Source organism: Carcharodon carcharias, chromosome X, assembly GCF_017639515.1.
Source record: "Carcharodon carcharias isolate sCarCar2 chromosome X, sCarCar2.pri, whole genome shotgun sequence".
Taxonomy (NCBI): domain Eukaryota; kingdom Metazoa; phylum Chordata; class Chondrichthyes; order Lamniformes; family Lamnidae; genus Carcharodon; species Carcharodon carcharias.
This window is the reverse complement of record NC_054507.1, coordinates 21,603,514-21,621,984: the sequence shown is the minus strand read 5'-3', so window position 1 is coordinate 21,621,984 and position 18,471 is coordinate 21,603,514. Positions and strand designations below refer to the sequence as shown.

Here is an 18,471-nt window from a genome sequence, read left to right as displayed (position 1 = left end):
TACATCTGTATCATTTACGTCACTCAGCACTTTGGAAGGCCTGAATCATGTCCTTCCTATAATTAATTGTCTATCAATTGTTTACTTAACATGCAGTTGGAGGGCATTAATTGGGATTTCACTTGAGCACATATAAAGAGGCTGAAAACTGTGGTGTGGTTAAGTTAGGAGGAGTGCACTTGTAATGACCCACTCTGTAAATAAATGTAAGCCCAAGTAAAGATTGGCTCCAGTAACATCCTTCACCAACTGGCTTTCTAGAATAGAAAACTTGCCTCTCCACCCCCAAATATACTACTCCTCTCCCCAATAAAAATGTGTTAATTGATACAATCCTCTCCTTGTATCACAGCTCTTTAACCAACCAATGTTGTTATGAATGGCTTTGAAGATCAGGATAATTTCTGCTAGCCTCCAGTTGCCTGATACAGTTCCAGGCTTTATTCAGGTCTGAGAAATCTTAACCAAACCCTTACCTATTTCCTCTCTGATTTCCTTGAGGATTCTATGGTGTGTCCCATCCGGTCCAGACTGCCAAGGACATCACATTGCTGCCAATGTTTCCCAAGAAAACTATCCTCGAATCTTGAGACATGTGAGGCAGACAATTTCATTGGGCCTGAATTCAACAATGCTTTCAGAAATGTTGCAGTAATTTATTGTTACTCTTACTCTTACAAACACAGTATTACCTGACATAGTCAGGTTACATACAAGAAAAACTGCAGGGTGCTCCTTTACATGGAACATGCACACTTCTGCTGAAATCCAAGTTTTATGGGCTTTCTTTTTGGCGGTAGTGAGAGTAACTGTGCCAAGAGGCAGGTCTGTGCTAGTCCATGATTTTCACATAGATTTGCCCTGTGGTTCAGTGCGTATCTGACTGATTTTTAATTGTGCTATTTCCTGCTCAGTGATGGTGCTTTCAAAGTGGTTGAGCTACATTTCAACATAATTGGGTTGCTGCCTCAATGGATGAAGGCAGCTTCCGCAACGTGGAGTATACATCAAAGAACAATACCCCCCAGCCGGCATTTGACCTCCTATGTTGCTCTCGGCTACGGCATCAGTGGTGTGAGGGGAATAGTCAGGCAGGCCAGCTGCTCTCTGGTTATTATGTGGTAACCATTGTTGGAAAGTGTATGCAAGAGGACAGAATTGGCTTTGGCAGTGATCCTCTCCATGGTTGAATAGCTTGCACGGTGTGAGCTGTGGCTCAGTGGGTTGCACTCACACATCTGAGTTAGAAGGTCGTGGGTTCAAGTCCCAGTCCAGAGACTTCAGCACAAAAGGCTGACTCACCAGTGCAGTACTGAGGGAGTGCTACACAGATGAGATGTGAACTGAGGCCTCATGTGCCCTCTTGGGTAGATGTAAAAGATCCACGACACTATTTCCTAGAAAGGCAGGGATGTTCTCCTTAGTGTCCTGGCCTATATTCATCCCTCAACCAACATTACTTAAAGAAAAAACAGATTTTTTGGTCATTATCACATTGCTGTTTGTGGGATCTTGCTGTGTGCAAATTGACTTGTGTTTCTTATGTTACAACAGTGACTACACTTCATAGGTACTTCATTGATTGTGAAGTGCTTTGGGGTGTACTGAGGTCATGAAAGCTGCTATATAAATGCACTCATTGTCTGTGCTTACACATGAAGAGTGGCCATTTTGGTAACACGGTAGAGAGTGTTCAGTACCCACTCCATGGAGCTCTACATGAGCATAAAATAGGAGAAAATTGCAGAATAAAAACAGCGAAGGGGAATACATTTGGATCCTGACTCGCTGTTGGCTAATAGACTCTGAAACAAAATGTTGAATTAGAATGCCTCAAATGTTCTGCTCCCTGAATGGAATTTTTTCCTGTCTGTGTGCATGCGTGCATACAGTTAATACTTTTTGTACCTGTGGCTGTTTTGTAAGTACCACAGGTTGTGATCAACCATTTTACAAAATATTTACAGCACAGAAACAGGTCATTCGGCCCAACTGGTCCATGTGAGTGTCTACTATATATTAATGACTTGGTCTTTCTCACAAGTGGAAGTATTTCCTCTACGTCCACCCTATCAAACCCTTTCATAACCTTGAAGACCTCTATCAGGCCGTCTCAGCCTCCCCTTTTCTAGAGAAAAGATCCCCAGCCTGTTAAATTTTTTATAATAGGTTCAACCTCTCAGTTCTGGTATCACTCTAATAAATCTCTTTTGTACCTTGCCAGGGCCTCTGTGACCTCCTTGTACTATATGGGGACTAGAACTGTGCAAAGTGTACTATGAGCAAGCATTGTGAGAATTCAATAGTTCCCAGGTCTTCTGGAGAATTGCGTGAGATAGATCTAACAGTTCTGTATCTGGCCAAGTGCCATTTCAGCAAGTGGGGATTGATGTGATCTCAGTGCTGTATGCCAATCCAGGGTGAATAGTCCATAGACATTGTGTGCCAGGTTCCCTGATAGCTCACTGGGTAAATGATACTGAGCGATGCAGACCACGATGTTTCCAGCTTCTATCTCTAATCTAATTGAGCTCACCTAGCGTACTGCTAGGAGCAGTACAACTGGCTTTAGTATCCCTGGGCTCACTTCAGCTTATTTTCTGGTGCTCCTGCTGGAAAGTGGGCATGTGCAGCTTGTGGGCGAGGGCGGAATTGGGGTTGGCATTGATGCCTCCCATTGTTGAGCAGCAGGTTGACAGTCAGTGCTGAAGGTCAAGTGATGGACGGCCACTTGAGACTTGAGTGAGGTATTGGAGGGCCTTGAGGAAAGGAGGCAGGAAGTTTGAAAAAGTCTCCAAGGGAAAACAAAGTTGTTCCCAGGGACTTCAGTCCATTTTGGTTCTGTGCAAGAGTTGTTTTGCGTGGTACAACTATAAAGTGGCCAAATCTGGGAATTGGCAACACATTATGTTTTGATTGCACTTCCAGATAACATAGACTGAGCAATGTTATCACCACATGCAAATCTACTTTGTCTGTTCTACCCATAAGTGAAGCCAGCAGCATTTACTGTATGCAGTTTCACATTTGATTTGAGATGAGCAGGTGAAGTGATGAGCCAAATTTTGAAATCACAATTCCACACTTGATTGGAAGGCTTTCATGCTGTGTCTTGTTTCAGAGGCTGTGGTATTAACCACCCACGTACCTATTCATCTTTTATGGACAGGACCTACAGATATTGAGCCTGTTCTACCATTTTGCTTGCCACTTGCCAGCTCTTTATCTTTTTAATCGCAATTTCCTGCCCTCTCTCCATATCTCATATCTTTCTATCCCAAGTAAATGTCTTAATTTTGAAACACCTCAATTGACTTGGCAGCTAAGGCTTTCCAGGCCAGTGCATTCTGCATTCTCAAGCTCTGTGTGAATAAGTTTTTTGTGCATTCACTTTTAACCAGTTCAGCTTGAATTCGAAGATTATTTACCCTTATTTTGGATTTCCTTACTTGAAGGAACAATCGTTTCCTCTATCAACACTGTCGTGTTCTCTTTATTATTGTAAATACCTCAGTCACTCAGCTTCAAGGAAAATAACTCAAATTTATCCAATTTCCTATTGTGATTTTTTTTCCATCTTAGATGTGAACACACCTTAGGAAGGATATGTCGGTTTTGAGGGGAGTGCAAAATGGACTCCAAGGGTTAAACTACCTGGAGAGATTACACAAACTAGGGTTGTCTTCTCAGGAATTTAGAGGGTGAAGGGGTTATCTAATTGAAATTTTCAAGATATTAAGGGGAACTGATAGGTTAGATAGAGAGAGATTATTTCCACTGATTGGGGAGTCCGGAACTAGAGGCATAGCCTAAAAATTACAGCCAGGCCTTTCAGGAGTGAAGTTCAGAAATACTGTTGCACACACAGGGTGGTAGAAGTAATGGTGCAAATGGCAGTTCATGCTAGGTCAATTGTTAATTTTAAATCTGAGATTTAATAGAATTTGGGTTACCGAAGGTAAAAAGGGATATGGGGCATAGGTGGATTTATGGAGATCGGCCATGATCTGATTGAAAGGTGGAACAGGCTCAAGGGCCTCCCCCTGTTCTTATGTGAACTACTGAATCATCACTGGACTTTCTCCAAGACCTGTACATCCTTCCGAAGGTGGGACACCCAAGACAGAACACAGCACTCTAAATGAGGTCTGACAAGCACAACAAAGTACTGCCTTGCTTTTTATATTCTATATATAACTTTTGTGATGAAGCCCAGAGTCCCATTAGCAGGTTGTTTGCTTGTTCCAGGTACCGGACTTCTGCTGCCCATATCTCACACCAAAGTACTGTTCACCCATCAACCTTGTGCTCCCTGACCTACATTGGCTCCTTGTTGAGCATCATCTCAATTTTATTTATTCTTTCATGGGATGTGGGCATCACTGGCAAGGCCAGAAATTTGTCACTCATCCCTAATTGCCCTTGAATTGAGTGGCTTACTAGACCATTTCAGAGGAGCAGTCAACTGTATTGCTGTGGGTCTAGAGTCATTTATAGGACAGGTAAGGACAGCAGACTTCCTTCCCTAAACGGACGTTAGTGAACTAGATAGGTTTTTGCGACAATTGATGATAGTTTCGTGGTCACTATTACTGAGGCAAGCTTTATAATCCTAGATCTTATTTGAATTTAAGTTCCACCAGCTGCTGTGGTGGGATTTGAACCCACGTCCCCAAAGCATTAGTCTGGGTCTCTGGATTACTAGTCCAATGACATTACCACTACACCACCATCTCTCTGATTTTAAAATTCTTATCCTCATTTTTAAATACTTCCATGATCTCGCCCCTCCCTATCTCCAGCCCCACAACCCTCTGAGGTCTCTGCACTCTTCCAATTCAGGCCTCTTGCCTTGCACATCCCCGATTTTCATCTCTCTACCAATGGCGGCCTTCAGCTGCCTGGCCCTGAAGCTCTGGAATTTACTCCCTAAACCTATCCACTTTTCTCTCTCCTCCTCTTAAGATGCTCCTTAAAACCCGCCTCTTTGACCAAGCATTTGGTCACCTGCCCCAACATCTCCTTATGTGGTTCATTGTCAAATTATGTTTGATCACTCCTGTGAAGCACTTTGGGACATTTTACTATGTTAAAAGCACTATATAAAAGTAAATTGTTATTGTAGTGGGTAGGAGGACGAGGAGTTGCTATTCATTATCTGCAATACATTCTGGTTACTCACATCTAGTACCTCTATGGCTTGGGTTAATCCTATACTTCTGCACTCTGAACTGAAATGAACAACCACCTGAGAGGAGCAAAGCTGTGAATGGGACAAATAGATGATGGAGCTGGTACTCGTACTTTCCCAATACACCAGCTCTACCTAACAGGTGTATGCTGCCACTAGTATAAAAAGACAGCAAGAAACTGTAAATTAACTGATGAATGGAAGCTCTTGTTTACTGAAGGTATCTGTTTGTGTTTTTGCAGTGTGTGCTGGCACAGAAAACAAGTTGAGTTCATTATCTGGCCAGGAGCAGCAGTATCAGCAATTGCAGAAGATGTACATGAACTGTGAGATTGTGATGGGCAACCTGGAGATCACCAACATCGATGCCAACCGAAACCTCACCTTCCTGAGGGTAGGGACAAAAGGCTGCCCATGTAAAAGGAGATTCACTCAAGCATTTCACATTTTAACTCTCACCATGTTCTGTCCACCCATCACCCCTGTGCGCACTGACCTACATTGGCACTATCAGACAACACCTCATTCTTAAAATTCTCATCCTTGTTTTCAAATCCTTCCATGACTCTGTTCCTCCCTATCTCTGTAATCTCCTCCAGCCCTACAGCCCTCCGAGATATCTACACTTCACTAATTCAGGCCTCTTGAGCCTTCAGCTGCCTAGGTCCAAAGCTTTGGAATTCCCTTCCTAAACCTCTTCACCTCGCTCTCCTCCTTTAAGACACTCCTTAAAACCTACCTTTTAGACCAAGCTTTAGGTCACCTGTCCTAATAACTCCTTACGTGTTTTGGTATCAAAGTTTTATTTATGATGCTTTTGTGAAGCCCTTGAGATGTTTTTCTATGCTAAAGGCACTATATAAATGCAAGTTGTTCACAATTTGTGTCAAAGATCTGTTGAATGTTGGTCACCTTACCTTTTTGAATTCCTATTCATGTCGAGCACTCTCTGCTCAAAGGTTTCTATCCTGAAAAGCAGAATGGAAAAATGTTCTAAGTATACCAGCAAGTTATATCAACATGAACTGTCACTGGTGAAACCCAGGCTTGGGAAGGCTCTTGTTTAACCGAACGCAAATCCTGAACGTAAAGTGATGAAAATATGCTGAGTTTGAATTCAGATAACTTAGGCTCCAATCTGAGTGCCAGAGGCAGGACAATCATGGGGTTGGAGATGGCACAAAGATGGCTGAGCTAGGACATGAAACCCTTTGCTGTACTATGGGCATCACAATTGATTTTGGTGCCCCTGGAAAAGGAAGACAGGGAAAAACACAAAGGTTGCTGAACAATGACCCCCTTCTCCATGCCCCCATTCCTGACCGCCAAAATGTACACATAGCCTCCACAGTCAAATAGTTCCTTGACACTCCATCCGAGATCAGATATAGGGAATGGTTACTTAAGGAAGGGGCTAGGTACCAGGGGTTTACCAGCATATGTGAAACTCTACCCCAGTAAATCACTGCCTTGAGGGGTGGGGTGGGGTTGGAAAAGGGAGGTTGCAGAGAACCTAAAAATATCCAACTCCTGCTCTCTTTGCACTCCCTCCATATTTAATGCCCCACAGTCAAAAATCTCCAGCCAATTAACATCTCTAAAAGGGTATCACAAACACTGCTCCTTTGCCAATTTCTACCAGTTCCATTTGGATTGGATGACTTATTATGTCACTTTTCCTTAAGATTGGTGACAAACGGAAGGAAGCTTGAATGCAAATATCTATCAAGACTGCACTTCACATGTGAGGGCCTAGGAATCTGTTCGCACTGCACCTGTTTTGTAGGTGTGAAGTGGACACCTGAACAACCAATGTTTCCACAATGGAAATGTCTCTCTCGACATATTGGATCGGGCTGTTCAGCAGGCACCTAGGTGTGAGCCAGAATCATGTAACATGATTGTCCAAATATTTAAATAAGGACCCAACACTCGTAGGACCCCTTTGCAAAATTGCCTGATTCACAATGTGATAAACTTGACCAGTAACTAACAGTACTAACAGGCAACAGAACCCTGCAGCAGCACTGTTTAAAGGGCTCATCCACCAATGGTTTGTACTTAGATGCGTGTCATGTTCATAGAGCTGCCCACGAGCTCAATGTTGGACAGAACATTCTCCATGCTCTGCATGAAGCTCTGATAGAAGTTTCCATTCTCTGGGCCACTGCGCACAAGCTCACTAGCAGGCTGCCTGGTGTACCTAGCATTTCCTGGTGTATGCCCATCTTCAGTATCCAGAGTTCTTGAAGATAGCATCAGAGTGACCTCAGAGAGCATATCTAGTATGTGATCTCACCCTCCAAGCTGGCACCTGTGGTATCCTATCCTCTTGAGCTAGCTTTTGCACAATGATTCAAAGTGAATAGTACAAAGTGATTCATCATATAAGGATTTCTCTAGCCTACCCTGTAAAGTACACATGGTGCCAGTGTTTGAACTGGTACTTGAGAGAGTCAGATCAAATGACACTGCATCTTCAGAAAAGTTGGGCTTCTGTTCCTGAAGTTGCACAGGGGCAATCATACATTCAGCAACTGAAATGAAAGAGAGGGGCAAGAGTTAATTTTTAGCATGAAGGGAGAGCAGGGAGAGAAGTGATTGCTGGTAGCAGTCACCAGTTTGTCATGCAGTGTGTGTGGGGTAAGATTGAAGCAGGATGTCTCCTTCAGCATTGCCACTCGCCATGGTCACGACTCTCCTCCTGCCCGTGTAGGCCAGCACATTTTCTTTCATTAGGAGATGTGCTAACGGACTTGACCTCCTCCAGTCATAGCGTCCTGTCAACTTGTGTAAAAGAAAGCAGTGTGTTAGTGGCATCCTCATGACGTGTTTTGTGCATGTACCTGTCATGATTGAATAGATTATATGTAGTGTGACAGGTATGATGTGAGGGATGGGAAGTTGAGGGTTGCAATAGTGGTGAGAGTAGGAAGTGTAGAGTGTGAATAGGAGAAGAAGGTGATGGAGTGAAGGATGGTGCAGTAAATGTAAGAAGTGCAGGGGAAGAGCATGTTGAGTACAGAAGCTGAGAGTGGTGTAGGCGTGAGGAGACAGTAATTGAGGTTAGCAGTAAGAGTATTACTATGACAATTCTGCTGAGGTCATTGAACTTGTTTCAACATTGCAGCCATATTCTGGGAGCTAAGCTCCTGGCATTAATCTCTGCAGCAACCGCTTTCCACTGGTGACAGGAGTTGCCTGGAGGGTTTTCTCCCACCAACCCCTCCACCCTGGGGTAAACAGGATTTCCCTCCTCCTGATCAGGGGCTATTGCTGTGTCAGAGAGCTAGAATGCCCTCTCTGGACCTCTTGCAGCTATTTCTCTTTTCACAAACATTCTCTACTATCTGCAGCCAGAGTGTACCTCCCTTTCAAGAGGTAATGGCTGCCTTTAAGTAGCCTCAGTGAAGCTGATTTCCTACGACCACCCTTCCCTGCCCCACCCCAATGAATAGCATGGGTAGCGCTGGCTGCCATCTGGTTCATGATAATGAGCTGCAAGCACCAATTCAGCATGGTTCCTGCAATCGTGCTCTGCACGACTGAATTTCTAGGCCAAGGTGTTTACTTCACTCCCCTCAATCGTTTTTTTTAATCTTAACTGATGAGGCGTCTTTATTTCTTGGCAGCAGTATATCGATTTCTATCCAGGCTTGACTGGATGTTTTTTTTTCTCTGTCTACTGACTGACTATAAATAGGTTCTTTCTGAGGATTTTGTGGTTCTTGCACCTTCTACAAGAAACTAAACCATTTTGGCAAACAAACACGCAGGGTACAGACATCCTTTATTAGGTTGAGTCAAATCGAGAGGAACATTTCTCATTACACAGTGAGCCTGCTTTCAGTCAGTCATGTGACTGATTTTGTGCTTAATCATGGAACAGGCTGTGAAGTCTTCGCTCCTAGGACAGTGACTCATGCTACTGTATTGTTCTCTGGGTCCAGCAACACTTCAGCAATTTTCGGAAGTGGCCCTTAATGGCAGATTGAAGGGAGGGACTAGGTGGAGTACCATAGTGGTCAATTGATTCTCTTTGTTTGTTGCATCCATTAATGAACCAGGCACAGGTTTTTATGGGCACTCAGGGAACCAAGGGATACTGCGGGAAGGTGGCATTAAGGTCTTAGATTGGCCATGATCATCTTGAATAGTGGAGCCAGCTTAAGGGGCCGAACTGTCTCCTCTTGTTCTTATTTCTTATGTTCTCAACCCAGTTGTGAGATGGCTTCTTTTGCAGATGACACTAAAATGGGAGGGAGGATCTAGTTAAGGTTTTGCCCAGGGATTCAAATCTGTTATCTAATTGGACAGGCAAAGGGCATTTAATATCAAGAAGTGCTGGAATTGCACGAAAGATTCAACACCATAAACGAGCAATGAAGAAAACAGAATGAGAACAGGGAGACTTTAAAATGGACTTAGGGGCACCACTTCAGCTCAAGATAATGTGGAAAACCAATGAAGAAGGCAAATTGAATGTTGGGATAGAACACAAGAACAGAGTACAAGTCTACAGAGGTTACACTGAGAGTTTTGAATGTTTTGGGAAGAGATTTGAATACTGTGTGCAATTATGGTCACTGCACTTCAGAAGGGATATGCCTGCATTGGAGAGGGTATGGTGAAGAGCAACAAGTGTAAAGTGGATGGCCAGTCAACAATAATTAGAGAATTTCAGATCTACAGTCTAGAGAGCAGGTGGTTATAAGGTGGGATCCCACCAAGTCATATAATGTGTTAAATGATGATATTAAGGTGAACCCAGAACATTAAGGTAAATTGGACCAGTGGACATAAATTTAATTTAGTGAAATATAATATTAAAACTCATTTTGGGGAAAGAAATGTATTTCCTGAAGCTGTGGAAAACATTTTGTATAGACTATCAAGTAAGGGAGGGGATGTTCAGAATAGAGTTGGATGTTAGATTGGATGAGATAGGATACTAGATGGCTAAACTCGGTGGGTTGAATGACCTTTTCTCATTCTTTACTTGCTGGGTTAGTAGAACCTTAGACTAAGAATGCCAACAAGCCATTTTATTACGGGGATGGATTACAACCGAGTCCAATTGCGCCTTCAACTAACATCCAAACATTTGCATTCCAGACTGCAACCAGGAGCAGGAACCCAAACCATTTTCTGAAGTTCCCCTCCCCTTAGATGCAGCACATTGAAACGCCTCCACCATGGCCCCAGCTGAAATAAGCTAACCCAGTACCAACCAGGAATTGAACATGTGGGACTTTCTTGGTTTGTTTGGCTCCATCTTTCACTGTGCAGTGCATTCACAGACTGTTACTTCAGGGGAGCTTGCTAATGAATGACTTTAATTTCCAAATCCAGTTCAAATGTGGAATCAATAGCTAGTCTCAGTAATGGTGACCATAAAACTATCATCGATCGTTGCAAAAAAACCCATCTGGTTCACTAGTGTCCTTTGGGGAAGGAAATCTGCCACCCTTACCTGGTCTGGCCTACATGTGACTCCAGACCCACAGCAATGTAATTGACTCTTAACTGCCCTCTGGGGATGGCCAGTGGGTAAAAAAAAACACATAGTATCGTACTAAATTGTAGTGTGCACACCAGAAGCCCATCTGTTCTACATCAGTTGAAATATGCTGCAATAGCAATGGGACACTGCCATTGGTCTCACTGCCTCCAGACTCCAGAGGAAAAATTATCCACAATTTGTGCTCCTAACTGTTATCCAGTGACCCAGCTAGAAAGTACATTTGCGTGAGAACAAGTGATATCTTTTGCACTTGAGTTTTTTTTCTTTATTCTTTCATGGGATGTGGGCATCACTGGCAAGGCCAGCATTTGTTGCCCATCCCTAATTGCCCTTGAGCTGAGTGGCTTGCTAGGTCATTTCAGAGGGCAGTTAAGAGTCAACCACATTGCTGTTGGTCTGGAGTCACATGTAGGCCAGACCGGGTAAGGGTGGCAGATTTCCTTCCCCAAAGGACAATAGTGAACTAGATGAGTTTTTTTGCAACGATCGATGATAGTTTTATGGTCACCATTACTGAGACTAGCTTTTGATTCCAAATTCATTAATTGAATTCAAATTCCACCAGCTACCATGGTGGGATTTGAACCCATGTCCCCAGAGTATTAGCCTGGGTCTCTGGATTAATTGTCCAGTGACATTATCACTACGGCACTGTCTTTTCACTCCCCAGCCCCCAAGTCTCACCACAGTCTCCTGCCAACATCACTATCTTGCCTTACATGTTTAAGATGGCCACATGGCAAGGCACCTCAGGGCTGCTGGTATCCCAGGAACCGTCGGTGCCATGCAGGGTGATCTGCTGCTGTGCTGGCCAGCCCACGATCGTCCATCTGTTAAAGTGAATGCTGCTGGGCACAGAGATGGAAAACCCTAGCCAGGCCCTTAAGGAGAGAAGAGCAGGAAATTTGAGGGGGTGGGGTGGGGGGATGCGGGTAGCGGTGGTGGGAGATCTGATTACATGGCTTTTTTAAATTTACTTATTTTGTCCAGGCAAAAGTTCCCTATTTTTAAACTTTACATCATAGCAGCTGGGATGAAAGTAATTCAAGGTCAGCATGTGTGAAGCTGATATGCACAGCATGGAGGTTGTCCGTCCAAAACAGGCTTCTCAGCAGCTGTCAATCTTCACTCAGGATTCACAGGGACCATGATCTGTGCTAATCCAGAATCAGCGGCTGCTGCTGACTCGAGTTTTTTCTGACACTGCAGATCCTGGTGTCTTTGTGGTAATTCTTAATGTGTTAGCCCAGACATTGAATGGCAGTAGGCTATTTGGCAATGGATATAGGATCACACCTGCTCCATCCTTTCCTCACTCAGCATGCGTGCACGTGCATTTTCCAGGGGGGATTACTAGAGAAGGAGCTGTCACTCAGTTAGTTATTTCCACTGGGGCTACTGAGGCAATTTATAGCTCCCAACATTAGCCCCTGCTGAGATCAGCTAACTCCACACTAACCAGGGATTGAACCGGGACCTTTTGAGGTGCATTACAAAGCCAACAAAAGGAAAGAAAAAAAAGACTTGCATTTCTATAGCGCTTTTCATAACCACTGGACATCTCAAAACCCTTCCCAGGCAATGAAGTACTTTTTTAAGTGCAGTCACTGTTGTAATGTTGGAAATGAGGCAGCCAACTTGTGCACAGCAAGCTCCCACAAACAGCAATGTGAAAATGACCACATAATCTGTTTCGGTGATGTTGGTTGAGGGATAAATATTGGCCACAACACCAGGGAAAACTCCCCTGTTCTTCTTTGAAATAGTGCCATTGGGATATTTTATGTCCACACAAACAGGCAAATGGGCCCTTAATTTAACATCATGTCCAAAAGCCTTATACTCTCTATAGAAAGAAAGACTTGCACTTATATTGCACATTGTATGACCTCAGGACATCCCATAGCGTTTTATAGCCAACGAAGTAATTCTGAAGTGCAGTCACTGTTGTAAATGCAGTGCTGCTCCTACAAATCCAAAATGTTTATTGGGGTGTATAGAGTTCCACATGTATATCTGCAGCATTAGCAGTTAATTGTCAGGATACAATTTAGATGAAGAGAGAAACCATTGAACACTATGTTGGAAAGTGAAGCGGTTATCTATTTACTGGATACTTCACAATTCATGAACTATTAATCTTGCTGACACAACTGGTCTACCTGTGATTTCTGTAGGAGGTGCTGAATGATCATCATTCAATGTGCTTTATATCCACTCTTTAATGCCTTGATAAATAGGTTTTTAAAATAAATTAGAAAATCCATTCTACACTGCAAAATAATTTTTATGGGACTCTCTTCCTTGTGTTCGGAAAAGCCATAGTGTCACAGTCTGTTCCTCTGTCTGCACTTTGGTACATGCTCTATCCATTGCAGGTCAATACAAAAACAAAAATACTGCAGATGTTGGAAATCTGAAATCAGAACAAAGAACGCTGGAAATACTGGGAATATACACATCAGGCAGCATCTGTAGAAAGAGAAACAGACTTAACATTTCAGGTTGGTGACTTTTTGTCAGAACTCTACTGGAAGTCACAGCCTAGGCCGATACTTCAGTGGAGTACTGAATGGGAGCTGCAATGTTGAAGGGGCTGTCCTTCAGATAAAAATTTTCAGGTGAATGGAAAATATTCCATGACACTTTGAATGGCCAATATACCCCCTTAACCAACATGACCAAAATCAGATTTGTTGTGTATGGGCCTTTGCTGAGTGCACATTTGCTTAGAAAACACAAGTGATTATACTTCAGGAAGTAACTCATTGGCTGCGAAGCACTTTGAAACATCCTGATGATGTGATAAGGAGCTATACAAATGCACTGAGGTTTATGAAAGTCTTTTTGACAGATTTTTTTTTCTATAGTTTCTACCCTGTCCCTGCATCAAAATATACTGTGGGGAAAGAAGTAGCTTTCCCATTTGAAATGCAAGTGCGTTGCCACATTCATCATGATATGGAGTGTTGAATAACATACAATCTTTACCTTGAACCACAGGTAAGGTACTGCCTGTCTGGACCTGCCCAGTGTAGCTCGGGGCCAGGGGACGCTTAAAAATGACTGGAGTAGAGACAAGAAATGCAGAGACTCTTCTGTTGGTTCATGAATCAAACCCATGCAGAAGATGCTCCTTAAATGGTTGAACGATGCTTCAAGCACTGAAGGCCCATTTCATTTTTCAACTTTCCAGAGGGTGTCCTTGATTAAATAATTCTTGTATGAATCCTGGAAAGCTGATCCATACAGCTTCCTGTATTCATTAGTAAATTTTCTGTACTCATTAGTACATCTTATGTATTTCCTTTCAATCATGCCTCCATTTTCTCTCCTCCTCCCTTGAAGCCGCTGACTCCTTGCTAGTTGCCAAGCACCATCTACTACCTTGTTCAAATGGCCAGTCTTCATCTTTGAACTAGGAGTCAGTAAACTATTCAACTGGGGGACCTCACACCTGAGCCTGATTTGTGTTTTCAACTGACCTCTGCATCCATGTGCACTTCCCAGCAGAGATCATTGGATTGTGATCAGCAGCCAGAAATCACTCTCAATTCTGTTGAAGGGTCACGAGGACTCGAAACATCAACTCTTTTCTTCTCCGCCGATGCTGCCAGACCTGCTGAGTTTTTCCAGGTAATTCTGTTTTTGTTTTGAGTCAGAAATCTTGGTGGATATTCCCCCTCCCTGGCCCACGCTTCTGAGGTCAATTGTAGCATTCCAATTGCTGCCTCGGCTGTGATTGGTTAACTAGGGCAAATGTGTTAAGACATCTAGTGGTTATTGGAATTTGGACCTTGTGTAGTCATGTCTGGAAGTGACCTGAACTCTTTAAAAGACAGATTTTTCAAATGTTGTGACAACAGGCCATACTTGCATCTTCTACACTGGGCATGAAGGCTTACTGGGTGGAATTCATGGCTTTCCAGCCCGACCTCCTGATTCCCACTGGATGAGGCCTCCTCCTGTTCCTTCTTTCCCTGATCTTGGGTTTGTGTTGTGGGCCTGCTTCAAGTTAAAATGGTCCTGCAGGATGCTGAAATGAGCTTGTGCTCAAAGTGGTGCATTCCCTTGTGATTCTTTCAGTGATGGGAGGTCAAGGGGCAGGTCATTTTGTCACAAATTACACTGAAGTGGGTCACGTCAGTACCTGAGTTCAGGTTGTCCTTTCTCCTTGCTGTGCCTGCAGGTACTGTCACCACTAATGGGTTGCGTGTCAGTATGCAGTTTGTCATGACAGTGGATCGCAGCCCGAATTACTTACAGGCATATTGAACTTTTTAAAGGAAAATGTGTTTTTTAAAAAAGATATACAAGCAAACGCTGGCTGAGGATGTATAGTAACCACTTTTTGGAAAATTCCTATATGGATTATACTTGACTGACTAGTCCAGAGAGGCCCTAAAGAGGTGTCGAGGCCCACTTCAGACAGAGATACTTGAAAGGGAGAGATCCAATGCAAAAGACTGAACTTTGTCTCTGCAACCACAGGAGATTAATGGAGACTGATTACCATATCTCAGAAGAAACCATCTCGTGTTGAGTTATATCTTGGAATGTGGAAATGGTCTGAGTTGAAAGAAAACAGATTCTGGGCGAAAGACGTGTTTGTTTTTTCCCTTCCAGGAATTACATCAGGGAATGGGTTAAAAAGCCAGCTGCAAACCTGATCTGTTTGTTCTAGTTCTGGTGTGCTAGTGTGTGCTGTGAAGGTCACAGCAGAACATCAACTAGACCATCCCTGCAGCTTTCAGGTAAAAGTCTCTAGCTCTTTCTCTCTCTGTGGCTGGAGAAGTCAGCAAAGCCACAGTCAAAAAGGAAACAGGACAGCTCCTTCAGCAAACCTGCAGAACCAAGTGTCTCCAAGCCAACTGTTCAACTGCCAAAAGTCAACTCTACTGGAATCACCCAACTTAATGGCCACCACGTTTCACCATCTACTCCTCACGGACAAGCCAAAGACTGATTCATATATCTTTTTTAACTTTTACTTTTGGACTCAACTTCTCAATTCTGATCTGTGTGTATGTCTGTTATGTTTTTATTATTTTTTCTCAGGTTTTAGTAACTAATAAACGTACTCTTTCTTTGACTCAAGAAAGCCGAGTTAAATTGGCTCTTTCTAAAACATAAATACATTTGAACTGGGAAAAGGTATCCACGAGGAAAGGGTTCCCTTTCAAATTAACTTTGTTGCGACCAACCAATGGGAGGGTTGAATAAAGAAGGGGAGCCAGCTCATTCCTCCTCACCCGGGAGCATAAAAAAATTAAGGTCCCGTTCAGAAAGTTAACAATTTGGCGTATCTCATCCGGGATCATAACAAATTGGGGGACCTCATCTGGGGACCGGTCGTAACAAGTTTAATATTTATTCTGGGTTACTACTACAGTAAGGCAGCACAATAAATTGTCTGACAGATATGTTGCACTGTAATAAGACACTTGTACAGGTCATAACGGTTCAAATTCAGGAGACTGGGTGGCTTAATGAGTTAGCATGTGTTTCCCTTGCCTGTGGGAGCTGGATTCTAAAACAGTCCGCACTGAAATGGCAAAAATCTGCTCTCCCTACCAAAACTGAACAGCAGTTCCAGTTCTCGTGGATGAAAATTTGCAATGACAAAATCTCCCTCCATGATGATCCTGTGGGTAAAGACATGCTCCTCAATACTGTGGCCATCTCAGTGCTCAGTGAGGAAAGAGGCTGCCTTTTTTGATTGTGGCTTCTGCTGAGCCTTGCCTCCAGCAACAGAGAGAGAGACTTTGCCTGCAATGGCAGGGGTGACTGGTTGGTGGTCTTCTTGCTCTCACACACACACACACACACACACACCACACTAGCACACACTGCAGTGCTCTGTGGCTAGCTTTTCAACCCATTTTTCCCTGCAAGGGGAAAAAAAATGTCTTGCGCCCAGAGTCTCTTTTCTTTCTTCTCCAACCATTTTACACATTCTGAGATACAAATCAACGGGTGATGGATTTTAGATGAGTGTTGAGATGTGGTAATCAGTCTTTGTCTCTGCAACCACAGGAGATTCAGGTTCAGTCATTTGCATCTTTCCTATCTCCCTTTCAAGTGTCTCTGCTTGAAGAAGACCATGACACCTTTTCATGTCTGACATTCCATGTTCTCTCAGGACAGGTCTGTCAGTATAATCCACATAGGAATTTTCCAGAAAGTGGTCACTTTACATTAACAGCCATCTTTTGCTCAGTGTCCTTGCTTGTATTTCTCTAAAAAAAAACACACATCTCCTTAAAAAGTTCAATTTACCCGTAAGTAATTTATGGATGTAATCAGCTTTTCATGACAATATAGAGCGAGCTTTACTCTGTATCTAACCCCGTGCTGTACCTGTCCTGGGAGTGTTTGATGGGGACAGTGTAGAGGGAGCTTTACTCTGTATCTAACCCCGTGCTGTACCTGTCCTGGGAGTGTTTGATGAGGACAGTGTAGAGGAAGCTTTACTCTGTATCTAACCCCGTGCTGTACCTGTCCTGGGAGTGTTTGATGAGGACAGTGTAGAGGAAGCTTTACTCTGTATCTAACCCCATGCTGTACCTGTCCTGGGAGTGTTCGATGGGGACGGTGTAGAGGGAGCTTTACTCTGTATCTAACCCCGTGCTGCACCTGTCCTGGGAGTGTTTGGTGAGACAGCATAGAAGCAGTTTTGCTCTGTATCGAACCCATGAATTTACTGCCCTGCTACTGTTTGATGGAACACTGTATAGGAAGCTTTACACTGTATCTAGCCTGTGCTGCCCCTGCCCTGGGAGTGATTAGTGGGACAGCATAGAGGGAGCTTTACTCTGTATCTAACCCCGTGCTGTACCTGTCCTGGGAGTGTTTGATGGGGACGGTGGAGAGGAAGCTTTACTCTGTATCTAACCCCCTGCTGTACTGGTCCTGGGAGTGTTTGATGGGGACGGTGTAGAGGGAGCTTTACTTTGTATCTAACCCCGTGCGGTACCTGTCCTGGGAGTGTTTGGTGGGACAGCATAGAAGCAGTTTTGCTCTGTATTGAACCCATGCATTTACTGCCCTGCTACTGTTTGATGGAACACTGTATAGGAAGCTTTACACTGTATCTAGCCTGTGCTGCCTCTGCCCTGGGAGTGTTTGGTGGGACAGCATAGAGGGGGAGCTTTACTCTGTATCTAACCCCGCGCTGTACCTGCCCTGGGAGTGTTTGATGGGGACAGTGTAGAAGGAGCTTTACTCTGTATCTAACCCCATGCTGCCCCTGCCCTGGGAGTGTTTGGTGGGTCAGCATAGAGGGAGCTTTATTTTGTATATAACCCCATGCTGTGCCTGTCCTGGGAATGTTTGATGACACAGTGTAGAGGGAGCTTTACTCTGTATCTAACCCCGTGCTGCCCCTGCCCTGGGAGTGTTTGATGGGGACAGTGTAGAGGGAGCTTTACTCTGTATCTAACCCCGTGCTGCCCCTGCCCTGGGAGTGTTTGGTGGGACAGCATAGAGGGAGCTTTACTTTGTATCTAATCCTGTGCTGTGCCTGTCCTGGGAGTGTTTGATGACACAGTGTAGAGATCAGCCATTCATGCTGTTAGGCAGTAGATGCAGTACAAACAAATTGAGGGAAGCTCAGGACATTGGAAATGAAACAAAATGTACTTTTAGCCCTCCAGTTTTCTCTCTTTTGCAGACCCTGACTGTTTACAGTTCTAAAGGTGCTGGCTGATCTCTGCTACCTTGCCCACATATGAGAGTTTAGACAGTCAGCCTTAGA

At 43.8% G+C, this 18,471-nt stretch overlaps 1 protein-coding gene and 1 long non-coding RNA gene across 3 annotated transcripts in view; one reads left to right on the top strand and one right to left on the bottom strand.

Annotated features, from left to right (window-relative positions):
- The window catches only part of LOC121273242, a 106,023-nt gene that overhangs the window by 22,458 nt on the left and 65,094 nt on the right, over positions 1-18,471 (bottom strand). The window contains exon 2 of the long non-coding RNA XR_005941967.1: positions 6,109-6,159. This is a non-coding gene — a long non-coding RNA (uncharacterized LOC121273242). The remainder of the gene's footprint in view (positions 1-6,108; positions 6,160-18,471) is intronic.
- erbb3a (erb-b2 receptor tyrosine kinase 3a) overlaps positions 1-18,471 on the top strand; it is a 135,678-nt gene that overhangs the window by 59,931 nt on the left and 57,276 nt on the right. For both annotated transcript variants that reach the window (XM_041180265.1, XM_041180266.1), the window contains exon 2: positions 5,434-5,585. In XM_041180265.1, the coding sequence (XP_041036199.1) occupies positions 5,434-5,585 (152 nt within the window). The remainder of the gene's footprint in view (positions 1-5,433; positions 5,586-18,471) is intronic.